The sequence below is a fragment of the Citrus sinensis genome, chromosome 4 (assembly GCF_022201045.2).
Source record: "Citrus sinensis cultivar Valencia sweet orange chromosome 4, DVS_A1.0, whole genome shotgun sequence".
NCBI lineage: Eukaryota > Viridiplantae > Streptophyta > Magnoliopsida > Sapindales > Rutaceae > Citrus > Citrus sinensis.
The window spans coordinates 13,428,656-13,448,184 of NC_068559.1; the positions used below are offsets into that span (position 1 = coordinate 13,428,656).

The 19,529-nt window shown below is 30.3% G+C and overlaps 2 protein-coding genes across 3 annotated transcripts; one reads left to right on the forward strand and one right to left on the reverse strand.

Annotated features, from left to right (window-relative positions):
- The first annotated feature begins 12,277 nt into the window (after nt 1–12,277).
- LOC112495877 (uncharacterized) lies at nt 12,278–12,634 on the forward strand. The gene has a single exon (XM_025092751.1). The coding sequence runs from the start codon at nt 12,278–12,280 to the stop codon at nt 12,632–12,634; it is 357 nt and encodes a 118-aa protein (XP_024948519.1).
- Nucleotides 12,635–15,389: 2,755 nt separating this feature from the next.
- Nucleotides 15,390–18,537, reverse strand: LOC102626759 (uncharacterized). Of its 2 annotated transcripts, none has more exons than XM_006491673.4 (2): nt 18,318–18,537; nt 15,390–16,309 (listed from the first exon to the last, which is right to left on the reverse strand). In XM_006491673.4, the coding sequence occupies exon 2, from the start codon at nt 16,065–16,067 to the stop codon at nt 15,567–15,569; it is 501 nt and encodes a 166-aa protein (XP_006491736.1). In that variant the 5' UTR covers nt 16,068–16,309; nt 18,318–18,537; the 3' UTR covers nt 15,390–15,566. The 2 variants fall into 2 exon arrangements, with proteins under 2 accessions (XP_006491736.1, XP_006491735.1); XM_006491672.4 differs by having other exon boundaries at nt 15,390–16,161; nt 18,318–18,536.
- Between the last annotated feature and the right edge of the window lie 992 nt (nt 18,538–19,529).

Here is a 19,529-nt window from a genome sequence, read left to right on the forward strand (position 1 = left end):
TTAATCTAAAATTAGTGATGAACTAGATATAGGGATTCACTTTGTAAGGTAATTAGAACCTAAATGTGTAATGCTATATCTTATGTTGGCATAACAATTAGTCATTGTTAGATTGCAGATAGATATAAGACATCCAACATGCAACAGCTGATGATATATAAAGATTCTGTCAAGTGCTGTAGTAGATGCTTGTAGCAACTAAACCTAAAATTGGAAGAAATAATCAAAACCCTTAAGAGAGTTTAATCACTCAACTACTCCATTCCCATTAGTTTTATCCTTGTGTGGATGTGAGAAATTACTTTATTGTATTTTTATTTATTGCATTTTATTTTAATTAGTTTATTAGTTTTATTAGTTGCTTTATTTTCAATTAAAACAAAACTGCATTGTTGAGATTGCTATAGCAAATATAATAACATCAATTCCTGTGAAGACGATGTAATTGAAGAATTAGTTGATTATAGTTTTCCTTCTAACTTTAATGATGATCCGTTATAAACATGTTTAACTCATTTTAGTTTGGATTTTGATATTGACATATCAATTGATGAGGTCAATGCCTTACTCAACTTATCATCAACCATGGATTCCAATAAATATGAATCAAGAATCGAGCAATTGACATTATTAGGGAAGAAACTCAGCCCATCATTAGAATCATCACTGAAGCTCGACCTGAAACTACTACCTGACACTTTGGAGTATGTATTCTTATAAGAGTAAGACACTAAGATTTTGCTAATAATCATTTTATCCTCTCTTGACAACAAAAAAAAAAGAGTAAGTTGTTGGATATTTTAAGGGAGCACCAAGAGGCATTAGGATAGGCTATAACCGACATAAAAGGTATAAAACCAATTCACCTTGACGGAAATGTTAAACCTACTAGGGAAATGCAATGTCGGTTAAACCCAAATATGAAAGAAGTTGTTAGAGTTAAAGTCCTTAAGTTATTATATGCAAATATCATTTACCTCATCTCTGACAGTTCACGGGTTGGTTTAGTGTAAGTTGTCCCTAAAAATTTAGAAGTCACAGTAGTTACCAATGCCCATAATGAATTAATACCCGCTAGAGTGATTATAGGGTGGTGCATATGCATTGATTATAAAAATTTGAATTTTATCACACGAAAAGACCATGAATTTTTTTGTTTTTTGGATGGATACTCAAGATATAACCAGGTTCCCATGACACTAAAAGACTAAGAGAAAAACACTTTCACTTACCCTTTTGGTATGTTAGCATATAAAAGAATGCCATTTGCATTATGCAATGCACCTATCACATTTAAACAATACAAATTAAACATATTTCTTCATATGAGTGAATGTTTTCTTGAAATTTTTATAGATGACTTTTCTATTTTTGGTGATTCATTTGATCGGTATTTGCGTCATCCAACACTAGTTCTGTAAAGATGTATAGAAAAGAATTTAGTCCTGAATTGGGAAAAGTGTCATTTTATAGTAAAATAAAGTATTGTCCTTGGTCACATCATTTCAGATAAAGTTACTGAGCTTGACAAAGTTAAGGTAAATCTCATTTCTAATCTTCCTCCACCCAAAATAGTCAGAAAAGTAAGATCTTTCCTTGGACATTCTAGTTTTTATAGATGTTTCATTAAACATTTTAGCAAAATTTCTAAACCCTTATTCAATTCACTTGTTAAGGATATACTTTTGATGATTCATGTCTTAAGGTACTTGAAAAATTAAAGTAGTTGTTGACCTCATCACCTATCATTCACCCCCTAAATTAGAATTTACATTTTGAGCTCATGTGTGATGCATCTGATCATGCAATAGGAGCAGTATTAGGACAAAGAGTTGATCGTATATTTTGAAAAATTAAAAATATAACTCAAGGATATAGAGAGTGGTATCTATGATATCTAACGAGAACTTGAGGTAAAAGTCAATAAAGGGACGATGGTGAGTCAACATCCTACTTTGTACATTGTGTGTTTTTATTTTGTTGTTTGTTTTCACGTGTTTTCTGTTTTTGCTAAATTGATTCTTTTATTTGGTGTGTTTTCATATATTACCTCGGTTAAATGACATAAAACATTACTCGACTATTAAAGTTAGTTTCTTCAAGCCAAGGTATAGATAGGAACTTAATTATTGCAAAGCTTCACAAGCGATTTCCTTCATTTCCTTAAAATGCACTCCTCACAATCTTTAAAGGTAGGTCCCAATGCCTGTGATTACTTATAAGGAATAACACTCCTATTGACATCTGTTGTTTAATCAAGCCAAAGTACAATTGGCAGGAGAGTTACCACCAAATTTGTTGCCTATATGCTTAGTTGTGGGAAAGAAAAATATTCAAGAAAATGACGAGCTATACGACTCCAAGTTTCTTATCTTAAGTGTGCTCGAACAAATTGCAACATATGTCCTTGTAAATCTTTGGCAATGGTGTCTGACAATAGGAAAGACAAGAATCAATTCATTAGGGATGATTTGAATAAAGAGTGATTGGATGACATCCTTTCGACTTTTAAAATACATTCTGGTGGATATATACAACGTGTAATTTTCCAATTATGGCCGTTATTCCAGAAAGAACATGCATAACATAGTTTTGGGAATCTAACTATAAAAGACCTTGTTTGCTAGTTTATAAGAAAAATAGATGGGAAGCCTATACTTTACCTATAAAGGGCGTTCAAGTTGCTTCTTGACGTAAAATCAGAGGAAGATGTAAGCCACAATCACAACTACTGGTACATATCTTTTCGTTTCACTGTTCTTTTATTATTTTCATTATTGATTTTAACTGGTGTGATTTTATATCTATTTATTGTTTTTCTTTGTTGTTTATTTTTTACTCTTGAGCTATGAATTTCACACTTCATTTGATAAACACACCACTCTATTTACAGTTGTGTATCATTATGCCTGTCACCAAGATATATAAATACGAGTTTATTTTCCAAACAACTCACATAGTGTTTTTGAGAATTGCCTTAATGGCATCAACTTCAATAGACAATTCAAGAATATTTGAGTGCTTTTTGGCTTTTGTTATGAAAATACAAAGAGTTTGTTCAAGCAGCTACAGATCTTGGTCAAGTAATAACAAAAAGAAAAATATACTCGGTATATGGAGGAGATGATCAAGGGTTATCAAGACTTGTCTTATAAGCTATTTACACTAGAGAAAGCCAAGTGCTCGGTATCATCTCAATAGTCCTAAAACCTCTACGATGTCTACCCTACTCACTAATTGGAAAAAAGCTAGTCGTCTTAAGTATGTAAGAAAGAATTTCCAAGATACAAAACCATGCGGACGCTTTCATTTTCTAGTTAAGAGTTCCTGGCAACTCTAAAGACACTGATTACATTCACATCTTGGGCCCATTTGTACATTCATCAAAAACCCGCCAATTTGTTAAATGTTAATCATTTTTATAATGGCTTAATTTTATTAACCACCCAAGTAAGAATCATTTGATTTCATTTACATAGAAACAACTCTTTATTTGTGCTCTTACTGCTAACGAGTTAATCTTTTACAAGCTTACAGATTGGAGTCAGATCCTAGGACCTTTGCGTTGGATTGGTCAACTAATGATGGTTATAGTAGTTGTAGTAAGAAGTACATATTATATTTAACCCTTCATTTGTAAATATTTCTTATGTTATAGCATTCAAGTGATCTCTTACAAACTCTACTTCTTTCCTTTCAAATATTGATGACAATGTTTCATTCTAGTTGGGGGGGGGGGGGGGGAATAGTTGACATTTATGGAATAACTGATAATTGTGTTATTATATTTTTACTAACCTTTTTAAAAAAATTGAGTCAATGGTGGCCAAATATAGAGTTTAGTTACACACACACACACACACACACATGTATGTATGTCTATGTATGTCTATTATGACAATAGAAAAAAGAAAGAGAAAAAGAAGAAAACAAATAAATAAACTTGCAATTTCCAAAAGATCTCTATTTTTTCTCAAACATATATTTTGTTTTTCCTATTATCCCTTCTTTGTTAGTCATTTTCCTAGCCTACATTACGTCCCAGTAAAAGTCCTTCATGATTTTAGGGAACTATAGTTTAAAGTAGAAGCTAGTAATATGGACTAAAAAATATAGTGATGCATAAAAATACATACAAATAATATTATTGGTTTGACTAGTAATATATTTGACTTCAGATCATATTATTTTCTAAGTTATGAGAGTGTATGATATTGATTTTCTATTATTTTCTCTCAATCTACCACTCCTTAGAGTGACTATTTTTATTGAGTTTATTTTGCACTCCAACTCTCACTAACATTTCTACTTTTATGTATTTAAGTCCTTTAAACTTTAATTGCGTATTTTGCTATAATTTGAGTATTTTATGTATTTAGGGGTACTTTGGTTATTTCATAATTAATGAGAAATCAAACAGCAGAACAAATAGCAATTTTGAACTCCGAATAAGTAAAAATTTGTGGATGGGCACAAAGGGCAAAATTATAATTTTAGGATGTATGCTAATTTTGGTGGGGCTTAGTTGACGTGGCTTTGGCCGATAATGTGGCAGCATCCTATTCAACCTATATACACATTTATTGTTGATTCATTACATGACAGAATATTCTTGGATCAAAAAATGCATGCATGTTACATGCAATATACTAAATCAAAGCTTGTTGACTTTTGCATTGATTAATGACGGTGCAATATACTATTGGACCAAAAAATGCATGTACTCTACATGCAAAACATCGAATCACAATCTTGATGACGTGTTTCATTCAATCAGAGCTTGCCATCTAGCAGAATCTTGTGCATCTGAATTATTTTTATCTGATGGTCATGATTTACCCATTGTATTTAAATAGGGACTTCCTCTTAATTTGACAATTCTGAATCCAAATTTGAACTCAATTTTGTATAATTCTCATGCTATCTTGTATTATTATGTATTTTAGTAAAATTACCACTTTGCCTCTTGTTCAGTATAAGTGGCTAATTTAATTTCCAGTGCAAAATCATTACTGTTTGGCACGATGAGCACTTTATACTATATTTATTAGAGGAAACTCTCATCTAGTTCTTGTGGTTTGTCTTTGCTCAGTATTGACAGAGAGTATATCTAAGTTATTTAGTCAACAATCTTCCCATATTGTCAAAAGAAAAATTGTTATCACCTTGCGCAACATGTACTTGACATCACGTTTAGTAGAAGATTATTCCCCCTGGCACAATTAGTGCTCGATACCATATTTACTAAAATGAGACTTGTGAGAAGTGGAAATACCCCTACATAAATTAATTGGAACTAAAAAGGAATATTAAGTCCATAGTGAAGCATTGAGTGTGAATTTAGAGACTCAAGTGATTCGTTTGTATTGTTTCATCTTTAATTTATTCCCGCCATTTATTTTAAATCTTAATACTACTCATAAATCATCTCCAACTAATTCACATACAAACTTGGACTACTCTTAATACCTCCTCGTGGGATCGACACCCGTCACCATAAATTTATACCACAATAGATTTGCGCGCTTGCAAGCGTAATAAAATTTGCACAACACTAGATCTATGTATTTATATTTCTATACTCATCTTTTCATTTGGAAGTAAAAAGGAATATTAAGCGCATGATGAAGTGTTGAGTGTGAATCTAGAGACTCAAGTTATTCATTTATATTGTTTCATCTTTAATTTATTCACTCCATTTATTTTAAATGTTAATACTACTCATAAATCATCTCCAATTAATTCACATACAAACTTGGATTGCACTTAATTAAATCTATCTCCCGTAGGATTGACACTCGTCACCATAAATCTATACTATAATAGATTCGTGTGCTTGTGAGTTTAATAAAATTTGTACAACACTAGATCTATGTATTTATATTTATGTACTCATCTTTGCATTTAGAGGGAAAGGGTACTGTCTAATGATTTTGAAAACAAACTTTTATACACGTGTATAAGCTCTAAACATACTTTAAATCTATTTTTTTCACTAAAATAATCTCATGCATTTATACTCAAAGTAAATAACGAAATTACTTATCATATTTTTTAAGAACACATCAATATGCAAATAAAATCTATTTCTAGAAAACTTAACTGAAGCCTTCAGGGCATTTCTCAAGAACCATAGCTAAGGGACCTGAGACTACCACTTGGATCTGGAACCTACATGCTGATGCTCACGACTTCGATAGCCATACCAGTGATTTGGAGGAGATCTCTCGAAAAGTATTTAGTGCTCAAATAAGCTTCTTTTACTAATATAAATTGTGAAAAAAATATAAATTAAAAGGTTAGTATATTCTACTTACTAAAATGACACTTAAGCTCAGATATCGTCAACATTCGCGGCTTGACTCACGGTCACAACTCTTCCTAAAGTAAGGGAGTGACATAATTACATTTTGAACATGAGAAAATACAATTAATTCTATGCGATATAACTTGAAATAGATAGTTACCTTAGAACTTACAACTCCTAAATTCATATTTGTAAGTCAAAAACTACCATAACACCATTAAAGCTATAAATTATACCTTATGATCAAAATTCTACACTCCACCTCAATAATTAAATTTTTATATCTTACAATATTACTAAAAATCATCCACATTATCAACAATCTATTTAAGAACCATAAACTACATAAATATAATACATAACTCTATTTTCAATGACTTATCGGTGCCCTTGTGTTCCTAAAATGTTTCATCAATTAATAAAATTAGCTTGAGACCAACTTTATCTATTTGTTAGAAACTAGAGGTGGGCTTAACGCAAATTTTTATTCAGTTTTTGGTTGAATTTGAGTTAACCCTAAAAACCTAACGGTTTGAACTAATGAAACCGATCGGTTTCGTAAATCGGTTCGGTATAACCTAACCAAAATTCAAGACCGATCAGGTTATTATAATTGAAAAAAAAGCTTATATTTAAAAAAATACCAACATGACACAATCCACACCCAACCTAAATTGATTCAAAATTAAAGTCAAATGTCAAAACAAACCCTCATCTCTCTCTCAAATCTAAATTGAACTTCGTGGCTGCCACCACGTCACTCTACATCTGTACAACGGCACAGTCGCACCATGACCGTTAACCTTGGCCCACACTAGCCTCTCTAGAAACAACAGTTCATGAAAGGAGGAAGTAGTTGGCGAAATTAAGGGTCAAATGATAATGGTACTGCTAAATGTTCTCATTTGAGTTTACTGAATCATCAAACAAAAGTAAAAAAAAGAACAATGGCTTAATTATTGGGGTTTCAGTTGTTTCTTTTGTCGAGATATTGCTAATTTCTGCTGGGATTTGGTTCTTTTGGCGTAAGCATATGGTTTCTAATAGAAGAAAGAAGAGGAAACGATAAGAAGTTAATAGAATTGAAATTGGATTAGAATGTACTCATAAGAGTATTACGTTTGGTCAGGTTTAGATTTGATGACATTTGGAAAGAAACTAATAGTAAGGATAATATCATTGGCAAAGAAGGTTATTGCAATGTTTACACAGGGTTTTTCCCCGATTGCTCTGAGGTTGCTTTGAAAAGGTTCAAGAATTGTTCCGCTACAGGTGATACAAATTTCAAGCATGAGGTGAGGTTATTGCTAGCATTAGGCATGCCAATCTTGTTGCTTGATGAAGTCAAAATTGTTAGATTGTTCAAATCGACTGAGAGGTTTTGTGCTAATGCTGCTGTCAAAGATGTTATGCCTACAAGGGTTGATTATTAATCTATACCATTTTGTAAACCAATTCGTATTTCAACTTGACTTACGAACCCAAAATTGAACTGAATTACAAATACAAACCAAACCAAACCAAACCAAATTTAAAACCAAATAGGATCGAATTGAAATAATTTTTTCAATCCATTTGGGTTGAATTCTTCAACTTGAACGGGTTGCAACCTGAACAAAAAACCATAAAAACCGAACTGAAAACCGAAATGCCGCCCCCCCCCATTAGAAACCCAAATTTTAAATAAAATATACAAATCTATAAATTATCTTCATTCCTAAGAAAACTCAACATAAGTAAAGATAGGATGTCAGAAACCTTGCTGCATTTATTGAGAAATCCAACTTGTTTGCTTGGTTTACACATCTTTCACTTTAAACATCCACTTCCTCTTTCTACACTATCCATTTTCAAATTCTTCTTCAAATGTTCTTCCTAGATAATAAATTAATGGTTGACAACATTCCAATAACAATTCCTAAATCAAATTTTACAAGGCCTAAGCCTCAATTTTTGCCAAAATATCAAACTTGAAAATTCCCATTTTTCATCTCTTTACCTGTGACCTCCTTCCCAAAAATGGTAAATGCTCTCTCTCTCTCTCTCTCTCTTTTATTTTTTAAAGGGATATTATCATTTATTTACCTATTTTTTTTCTGACATATCAAGTTAATACCAAAATTTGGTGAAAACTACATTTTACCACGTAATGTTTACGCTTTTTAGAATATGAGTTGAAAGTTGATTTTGGGGCCCTAGAGCATAAAAGATGATTTTGACTTTTGAGAAGAAAGAAATTAAGAAAAAAGAAATTTATCATTCATCTACCAGAAGTTTTTTGACATATCAATTTAGTACCAAGACTTACTGAAAACTAATTTTACTACCTAATATTTAAACTATTATCACATTACCACTAAAAACATTAAAACTAATTTATCCTAGAGTATAAAAGACAATTTTTTCATTTAAAAAGAAAAAAATTACATAGAGAAATTACCCTAGAAAAGTAGTCGTTATATTAAAAAAATTACAACTATTTTTTCTATTATATAAAAATGTTGTTGTGCATTTAAATACTAAATCTAAATAATACAAGCTAAACACTTCAGTTTTGATAATATCATTCAACACAACAACCCTAACCCATTTCAAACACTACCATGGCAAGTAAAATACTCCAGATTTAACAATTTGTCATTAAACGATTGTGTTAACATTTTGGTAATTGTATTAATTTTTTGTGGTAAAGTGATAACAACTTAAATATTAGGTGGTAAAATATAGTTTTCAGGAAACTTTAGTAGTGAATCGATATGTTAGAAAACTTTTGGTGGACAAATGGTAATCTCTTTCACAATTGAATGGTGCATTTTAGCTTTAATATGAAATTCCCTAAATACACATATGACATCAATAAATTTTTAACTATGTTAACGTTCTGGTAGTAAAGTAATAATTGCGTAAACATTTGGTTGTAAAATATAGTTTTCGCCAAATTTTGGTACTGACTTGATATGTTAGAAAACCTTAAGTGGATAAATGATAATATCCCCTTTTAATTATTTTTTTTAATATAAAGCTTTTTATTATAGGATTGTTTATAAAGAGTTTTCGTTGAGCTTTTATTGCTTAGGCTTAGAAGAAAAAATAAAAAAATAAATGATCCAAAAAAGAAAAGGTGCATATGTTATAGATGGATTTGCTTTTAAGCCCACATACTTTTTATTCGGTCTTTGGAATCGATGTGTTCTCGTTCCCGTTCTGTCAATAAAGACTGCACTTCTTCGGATCTACAAATCTCCTTTTCGTAGATGTAGAATTTTTTGTTGTAATTCTCCTTTTTTTTTTCAAGCCCATATCCTTTTGAAAATGGAAAAGAGTAGGATAGATGAGAAACCTACCCACTTTTGAACCCTTATGAATTCCACGGCACTTCTTTCTTTTAATTTATTTAATTTAATAATTTAAGGTAAGGGGATTTGTCATTCGGGGGGAAGTATAGATGGATTTGCTTTTAAGCCCACATACTAAGTCTTCACTCAATGTTGAGGAATACAACTAGTGCTATAGCTCATTCAGACAGAATAATTAGAATGGGAAGTAATTAGCGTAGTTATATTTCATCCATTTTTTCGAATGGAATGTAGTATAAGTTGTTACAATCTATCTTTCTTTTAGAACCAAAGTCCATGCTGGCCCAAATACAGATGGTAGCCTTTCGCCAATGTTCTGTACTTTGTATGTGACAAGGGTCTTCCGTAATAGTTTCAAACTCTCATACAAAAGATGAAAAGGAAAAATCATAACCTTTGACTTATTTTATAGGAATGCTTCATTTTCTTTTGCCATTGAGCCTTCCAAGCCCATTAACAGTTTATAAATATGTATGTGTGTATGTTCTTTTTATTATTTTTATAAAAGATTAAGCATGACTTTGGTATTATGTATGATATTTTAACACCTAGATTTTTTTTTAATTATTGTGCACAACATCATTTGTTCTTTTTTAATACTAGTTACTTGATTTAAAATTGAAAACATTTTTACTATACACAAATATGTTTTTATGCACAGTTTTGATGAAACTTGTAGTAACATATATTTTGAAGTAATTTTATTTTCTAAATAAATTATTCATTCATTGAGTTTTATACTGACTCCATTTTTCTTTATTTCCCCTCTCCCCAAGGAAGGTTGTAGGTCCACAAGTCAACCCGTAACTATAATTATTTTGAATTTTGGGCACATGACGGTACTAGGAGACATAGATTATAATATTAGTGTATTTTGATTACCTCATTTTTTATTGTAATTATTATATAATTAGTTTAGATGTTTAATATATGTTGGCGTTAACTACAGTATACTTTTTTATATTATTTGACATGTTGCATGATATTTGGATGAGATTATTGAACTATATTAATTACTGTAAATTGTGATATTAATGTTTGAGGAAATTGATCAACGAAGTTGATTTAACATTATATCATTTTGGGACGCCATATTTAATATTGCAGATTAGAAAAGTCAAAAAGGAGACTTTCCTGAATGTCTAGAAAAATCGTTATTGATGATTTTATTTAGTCATCTTACATGGAACTAGTTAGAATCGCCCTTGGAATTCGGGTGGATTATTCAATGAATTTGTTCCAAAAAAATAATTAAAATATATTTAATTCCATTACAATGTCTTCTTATTGGTTTATAGCTAATCTAATTAGTAAGCTAACAACGAAGACTATATCTGTTTTCGTGAATTGTGCTAAATACAATAGAGAACCAATTATACATATAAGAACATTTAAGTAAAAATAACTCAGTGTTATGTAGTAGTTGCATCATTTGCTTTCAAGCACTTGTACCAATAAGAGTGGAAAATTAATGATCTTTATATTTATTGGGTAAAAAATTGATACTTTTGCAATCATTGATTAGAAACTGAAACATTTTTGCAATGCATATGATATTAGCATGTTAAATTCCTAATTTTTCCTTTTGATATCGTTTAGATTTTTAATCTGTTTAGAAATTTTTACCAAACTTCGGTGGAAAATTATTAATTTCCCATTATTTAACTAATGTTAAAAATTTTATAATTAATTTGTCTTCCACATAAATTACAATAAAAAAAATTTATGTATATAAAATATTATAATAAATTAATGTTCATATACTTTACTATTAAATTTAAGTTAATATCGAAGCATTGAATCATTATTTATTTATTTTTTTAATTTATTGAACGTTAAAAATATATTTACAATATAGTGCATTGTTTATTTGTCACAAAACACTATACAATACTAATATAATTTAACTTTAAACAATCTAATCCTATCCAATAGGATCCAACAACTAAATGTCTCCATAGTATTTAAGATAGTCAGTGAACCTCAAAAATAGTCTCCAAAAAAATAACGAATAACTAAATTAGTAAGTAATATTTTCTTAATGTCATTCACCAAAAAAAAAAAAAAAAAAAAACTATTCTAGCTTATCTGAGTGAAGGATAAGGATTTTCTTATTGGCAAAATGTTACTCGATCAATATATAACAAAAGTCATGGATAAGCAACTATAATATTATTCTAAAACTCAAATATCCCAAGTAAATGATTTCATGAAGGTATTTAAAGATAATTTTGACCTGTCCAATTCATAAAAGCTTTTTAAAAAAAACAAAAAAAAAAAAAGGAAAAGGGGAAACAATCAAAATCATAACAAATTACCTAACTCATATCACGGAAAAGCTTGCTTATATTTAGAAATGGTTAAGCTGTGTTTGCGGTAAATGATGAATTTAGCCAACCCAACGTGACAAAATAACATAGGTTGGTTAAATTTTTGCAACAAAAAGAATTTTAGAATTAATTTATCTAGTGATCTGTAAAACATATCCACCCATCTCTTCTCATTTTAATCCAAGAAATTGTAATCTTGTTATGTAATCCCACGCCCCCACCCTTCCATTCTTCATTCACACTTCATCCATTAGATTCAAAATTTTCACAATTTATTTGCAGCCATGACTCTGAATTGCTTAACATGTCAAAGTCTTCAAAGAACAAACTCTGATAAAGAATACAGTAATGGTGGACCTATTAAAAAATTATGTTGTATAAAGGTCGAGAGGAGCTGGTCTGGAAGTTTAACACCACCACCTTATGAGCAAATAAGAAATGGCGCCCATGGATCAATGGTTGTTACCGCTAAGAAGAAGGTCAAGAAGAGTCATCGACGCCTTAATAGTACGGGTGCTGTGGCTTTTACTACAGACACAGAACCTAAGTTGGTGCGAAGTGTTGGAATGAGAAGGGATTGGAGCTTTGAGGATTTGAGACAAAGAAATAATGAGACTAGAAAAGGAGCAAGATTAACTTAAATTAAAACATGCCAAGCATTTTCATATTCTTTATAGATTTTTTAATTCATTGGTCGATTTTAATTTGGTTTTTTTGTTATTGATTATTTGTTTGGTTGAAGTTTGATTGATGGATGGGGTGGGGTGTGTGTTCTTTCGTATGATGCACATACGTATATAATGAAGCTACATGAAATATTATGTGCATTATATGATCTATGTATTTGTTCCTCGTGTTTTCAATGTTGCAAATTTATGCCTTATTGAAGGGGGATTAAAAAGAAATTAAATTTGTTTGATATCTAGTTTCCTCATCTTAATTTTCAAGACAATTACACTTTGCAGATTGTATTATAACAGATTGAAGAGGATAACATTGATTATTGACTGTTGTTGGTACATTGTTTTGTGAAATTCGATCATAACACCCAAATTTCAAAATACTGCAAAAATTTTTCTAAACATTAGATTCGGTCAACTATTTATCATCGGCTTTTTTACATTTTTACCTCCTATAATTAGAATGAAGTCATATGTTTTTACAAAAGTTGCTTCGGTTAAACATTTCGTGGCAAAACATTGCTAAAAGCCACTCACATCGGCCCACGTTGTTTGATTAAATAGTTATGTAGACTCTGTGATTTATTAAATGGTCATTGCAATCCTTTGATTATAGTCAAAACTTTTATAATAAATATAAAAACAACACCAATATAGAAATAATAAATAAAATAGTAGGTAAATACATACAAACTATTAAAAGAAACATAATTAATATAATAAATCTAGCTATGCAATTTTATTTTTATATTAAGTTATGACAGTATGTCAAGACAGATGCCTTGTTGGGACCAACTTTTAAATGTTCATTTTGAAGCCAAAGTCAAAAATATCAAATAACAATAAGAAGTATTGTTTTGTATCATATTATAATTATGATTATTTTAAACTTGGTTATTATCATTTCACTATTTCAAGAATTGTAAAATATCAAATAACTACAAGAAGTATTGTTTTGTATCATTTTCTATTAGAACTTTGTAAAACCTTTCATTTTACTACTTTTTTATTAGGACCGTTAGTTAACTAATAAAATATCAATTTTATCCTTTATAGTAAAATATACAAATAGAGGAACTAAATAATAGACAAAATTATTGCTATGCCCTTAGATTGTTAATAATAGTTTTAACTATGAATTTATGAATAATCCTGAATTTATTATATCTACAATAGTAGTAAATTGACAAAAATATCCACAATCTATTCTTAAAAAACACTTAAATATGGAAATATTGATTCGCAAGTGTTTTTTTTTTTTTTTGAGAATAGATTGTGTACTTTTTTAACAAAAATATCCAAAGGTATTTTTGTCAATTTGCTACTTTTATAGTTGTAATAAATTCGGGGTTATTCATAAATTCACGTTTAAAAATATTATTTAACAATTTAAGGGCATAGCATAATTTTTTTGTTTCTATTTGATACCTCTATTTGTGCATTTTGTCATAAAAGATAAAATTAATACTTTACTAGTCAACTGACTGGTCAACTAATGGTTTTAATGAGAAAGTAGTAAAATGAAAGATTTTGCAAAGTTATAACAGTAAAATGATAAGGAATAATACTTTTTATATTCATTTGATATTTTACAATTTTTAAAGTAGTGAAATGATAATAACCCTTTTAAACTTATATAAAATATTAAATAATAATATAATTTTACATTTACTTTTATCAATTGTGAAGAATCAAATATTTAGTTAATTTTATTAATATTATAAAATTAAATATATTATTATATCTGGATATAATTAAAATAGAAATAAAGGATAAAAATATAAACTTCATAAATAAAAATAATAATTTATGTAACTTATGGTTTTATATATATTTAATATTCTTCACCTTGATTTGAATAATACGTAATATAAAATTAAACTCTCTGTGTGTGTAATAATGAGTTCTACTTAGGTAGTCGACCATTTTTAAGTAGTTCTTTTACTTTCTTTCTCTTTAATAACTTGAGCTATCTACCTCCCTTTACTTTCATGTTGGCCCGCTGTTTATACTTTATCTTTCCTTTGAAAAGAAGTTAAAACGAGTTTTGGGTAATTTTTAATAATTTAAGTAACTTTTAGTAATTTTTAGTACTAATCGTAGTTGCCCAGTAATAACTATATTTGAGGAGGTGAGTTTGAGTTATAAAAAGGTCTAACTTCAACTTTCTATTCGGAATAGATATCTCCCTTATTATTTGTGAGAATAAAACTCCAAACTCATATTTGGCAGCTGTGCTAAACATACATGTACTTAGAATTGAAATAAATTTTAGAGTAATAATCTATAGAATTGTAAAGTTTAAAGAAAAAAAGTTAAAAACAAGGCAAAAAATCGGTACAATCTGTACAGATTGCTTGAGCAACTAGCGCAAGTGAAGTTTGCATTGTTCAAATACATGACATTAAATTATTGGATAATTAAAAATGATGAAGTGTTGTATGGTCTCTGTTGGAATATGAAGCATTCGGCAAAATCTAAGGAATTGTTATCCACATAATTATACTTTTGAATAAGCTAGTCTAGATGCTACTAATCATCAATGAACCCCAAAATGGCAATTCTTACACCAAATAATCAAGAATTCGAACATTGATATCATACATATCATAATCATTCTTCACTAGCGACTTGCCCTTCTAATTTTACCTTCAGGTGAAAGTTTAGCCTGAATCAATATCCGCATTGATCACTCTTGATTGGAAGCCCAAAAAAATTGCAAGAAAAATGACAACAGATTTTTCCACTGAATTCCATTACAAACTAACGGCACTGTTATAAGTTTTTGTAAACCCTACAATATCCAGTAACATAACTACTGGATCTGGCATCAGCAGGTATTAAATTTGTATATACAACTAGTTGATTACTAATCATTTTGGTAATAGCCACATTAGCTTTTCATTTTTCTAGCATCTGCTTTCCAATCTCTTCGACCCACCTTAGTTTCATTTGTTTCAAAATTAGCCAGGCTAAGGGATTCCCATTCCACTGGTGCTTGTGTCACCGCCTTATTTTCAGAGGGAAAAACTGACTGGCTCTCAGTTGTTAAAGTAAAAGGCTTTACAAAACCATTAAGTGCACATTCTTGATCCCTGGACTTGGTAGCTCTTCTTGCATCTTTTTTCCAATCTCGTTTACAATAAACACGGGCTACACCATTGCTAAGACTCCCATTCAGCTGCAGATCACCTTGCTGTGTAGTTGAATGGTTTAGGACACTGGATTTCTTCATGTCTGCTTCAAGGCGTTTCCGAGCCCGATATCTACGTTGCCGTTCCCGGTTCTTCAGGCGACGAGCCATAACATCATTACTGAGGTCTCTTGGATCAAGAGTATTCATTATTAAACTACCTTGTGTTCCAGCTACATTCATACTTCGCCCGTTTTCCATATCATATAATGGTCAACATCTGAATTAACAGCTATTTTTCTTTCCAGAGACATTTATATCCTGACCATCTTGCATTTTGTAGAGTGATCAGCACCTGCATGAAGGTAAAGAGGGAAGCTAAGCAACAATCTGCATATTTCTATTTCGACACAGAGCATTTAGAATTCTTGCCAAATTAAGGCAAACTTTCTGATCCGTGCATCCAGTTGGCTACCATTAGGTCAATCAATAGTCTCAGCTACCTGCTTGGAAAACAATCAGAAAGATCATTTGGTCCCTGTCTATCATTTGATGGTTTAACTTCCAGAATAAAAAATCTTCAGACAACTTCATATATGAGCAAGGACAAAAGCCCTAAACACAAGAGCAAGTATTTCATTTCCCTAATATTCAAAGAGTTGTTTCCGTTGTTGATTTAATGTTGTTTCAACATGACTTTCCACCATATTAGACCAAGAAATCTTGTCTAGGAATCCTTGATATTCTTAAATTATGACACAGAATAAGTTTAAGTTGGACCTGTGTCTTGATCCATGTTATTGTCTATATATTTGGTCTCACGTGTCAAGTCCATGAATTAAACTTGAACATGCACATTGAGGGTGCATTACAATTTAATATTTTGCTGGACCACTTCCTATATGAATAATGGTATTTCAACACTTTGAGACAACTAATCTTCACACATGAATTTATGTATCTGAGTGACTAAAAAAGAATTCCCTAAAAAAAAAAGTTCCAGGGGCATAACAACATTTATTTTATGATAAAACAAGGTTCTGGAAAAATAATAAAACCATGTTCTTTCAATATTTGATCTAGTCAGCTTTCACTAAAATGTTCCAAGAAATTATGATAATTTTACATGTACAGAAAATAGTGTAACAAGTAGCTTACGTACATCAAAATAGTAACATAAAAAAAAATGAATAAATAAATCATGCATCAGGAAGTAGGGACAAATTATTTAGTTTGGTTCAATATAACCTAACTAACCAGACAACACTTGGCCATGCCAACAAATTTGTTGGCAACATGATTAACGATTTAAACTTTGGATAACCCTTGTAACCCCTAAACACTCAGTGTGCTGTGCACTTACAATTTCTGAATGACAGTAATGATGAATAGCACACAAGCAGAGACACGTAATTTGTAGGAAGTCAAGCAAAGGCAAACCAATTGTGCTTTTCGATACAGCAATTATCAATCAATTTGCAATGGCTACATTGGTTCAATGCTAAGCATAAACTAATGCCTTACTGTAGGAGCCAGTGGTCCTCTAAAATTTCTGGTAGGTTGTTAAGGTCATATATCCACTAAGCTTAACGACTGAATCAATTATAGACCACGTTACAATATATATCTACTTGTAGATATTCTTAGGCTTTTTTAAAACTATACTCGCAATCTTTTTCTACCTCCACTCATACAAATGACAAGGATCCATTTGTAACTCATAAGAGCTACGAAAATTAGATGGTACACTTCTGCCTTCAGGTAAAAAATCCAAGAAGTTGCTTAAAATAGTCATGTAGAACGTTCATAAAACCATATGTCACACTCCTTTATCTTTCTAAATAGGTGCATTTCAAATTCAACTCATTATGGACAAAAACTTTTTTAGGACAATGCCATGACTTTGACGTTGCCAGCACTATCTAAGGACAATAATGATCCCAGGTTTAAAAAGAAAAACTACATAGGTCCTTTGATAACCATAAATAACTAATAGTTGAACTTTTAATACTTTACGAATTCAAACTTCATCAAGACATCATCAACTACTTCAGAAACTAAAGTCGGTTCCCAAATATTCTTCATAAAATAAATCCTAAAACTAAATATCTAATATTTCGATGATATAAAGCTCCATTTTCACATTAATGGCAATCAAATTTGTGATATATAATTGTTGGGCAACTATGAAAAAATCGCCTAAAAATAGCTGGCAATCCTGCTGCTACAAAACAATTTCATACACAACCAACAAAAGTGCACCAAACCCATGTGCCAGATTGTTGCCTAGCATCATCACATCATCGCATGGCATTAGTTCATATGCCTAAGATTATATATTCACAAAACCCATTACTATTATTAGTAGGGAAAAAAAAAGAAATATATTCAGAAATAAAGAAAAACAAAGGAAATGTGTAAGTGGGTGACTGATCTAATCTAGAAATAATCAACTGGAAGAAAAAAAAAAAAAACTGTAAAAGGGGATAGGAAATTTAGAAAAGAAATTACCTCTTAAAACGGCAGACTTGTTGTTGGGGTTGTGAGATTGATAATGGTAACTGTAATTGAGAGACACGGAGACGCTCTTCGGCTCTTGTTATGTTAATAACTAGGAAAGGGTGGCTGTCGGATTGAAAGGCTGAACGATAAAAACGAGTCAAAGGTGACTTGCAATACCCTCCTTACATGAATGAATGCTCCACCTCGATGCAAAAACAAAAACCTTGTTGCCAAGTGGTTCACTCTCACTTGAAGAGAAAATTGCAGGGATAATTTCCCTCAATACCCATAGGTTTTGAGAAATATCAATGAACGCCCACAGTTTTCGACGTGTGATTAAATTAGGCCCATCCATCAAATATCAGAGTCACCACCAAATATTTTGAATGAAATACGTGAGTGATTTGATGACATGTCGTAACTTGCCGGCGTACGTTTTCAGATGCAAAATACGGGTAAGGCTTTTTCAAGCCTATTAGAGAAAAAGTCTAAGTGTCGGGTGTGGGCTGGGCCTATTGAAGGTCTGGACTAGGCTTGGGTTAGATTTTAACTTTTATTTTTTTAATTTTTTAATTATTATAAATTTAAAATGCGTTAATAATCAACAAGTTGTTATAAATAACAGTGAATTAAAAAATTAAATATTTTAAAATAAAATAATAAATAAAAAAATAAAAATTTAATTTTTTAATATTAAACTCTCTAATTCAAATACCATCTTAATTAATTAACACTTAAAAAATATTTTAATATTATAATTTTAGATTCTTTAATTTATTATTGATATATAAATTAAGGATTTAAGTTTTTTTTATTATCTTTTTTTATCTTAATTTATTATTCTAATTTATAATTTATTTTTGAAAAAAAATATAGGGCTTCAGCCCGGTGACACGACTCAAAAGTATTGATTACTCTTAAGTATAAGAGTGTATAGTTATAATATATAATTTGGTGAGTTCGGAGTCGATCCATATCGAAAATATTTAATTTGTAATTTCTTTTAAATTGTCTAAGAGCTAGAAAAACAATAATTTAAAGGAACGCTATTTAGTTTAAGTGTGGATATGATAATAAATGAGTTAGAAACGCTCTTAGTGGAAGATATAATTTAATAAATTCTTTTCATTTTTTTATTTTATTTATTTCTCAAAGCATTAATTATATAAATTACCATTATTTTCCTATTAATTTTGTTATGAATTAAGTACTTAATGTGCC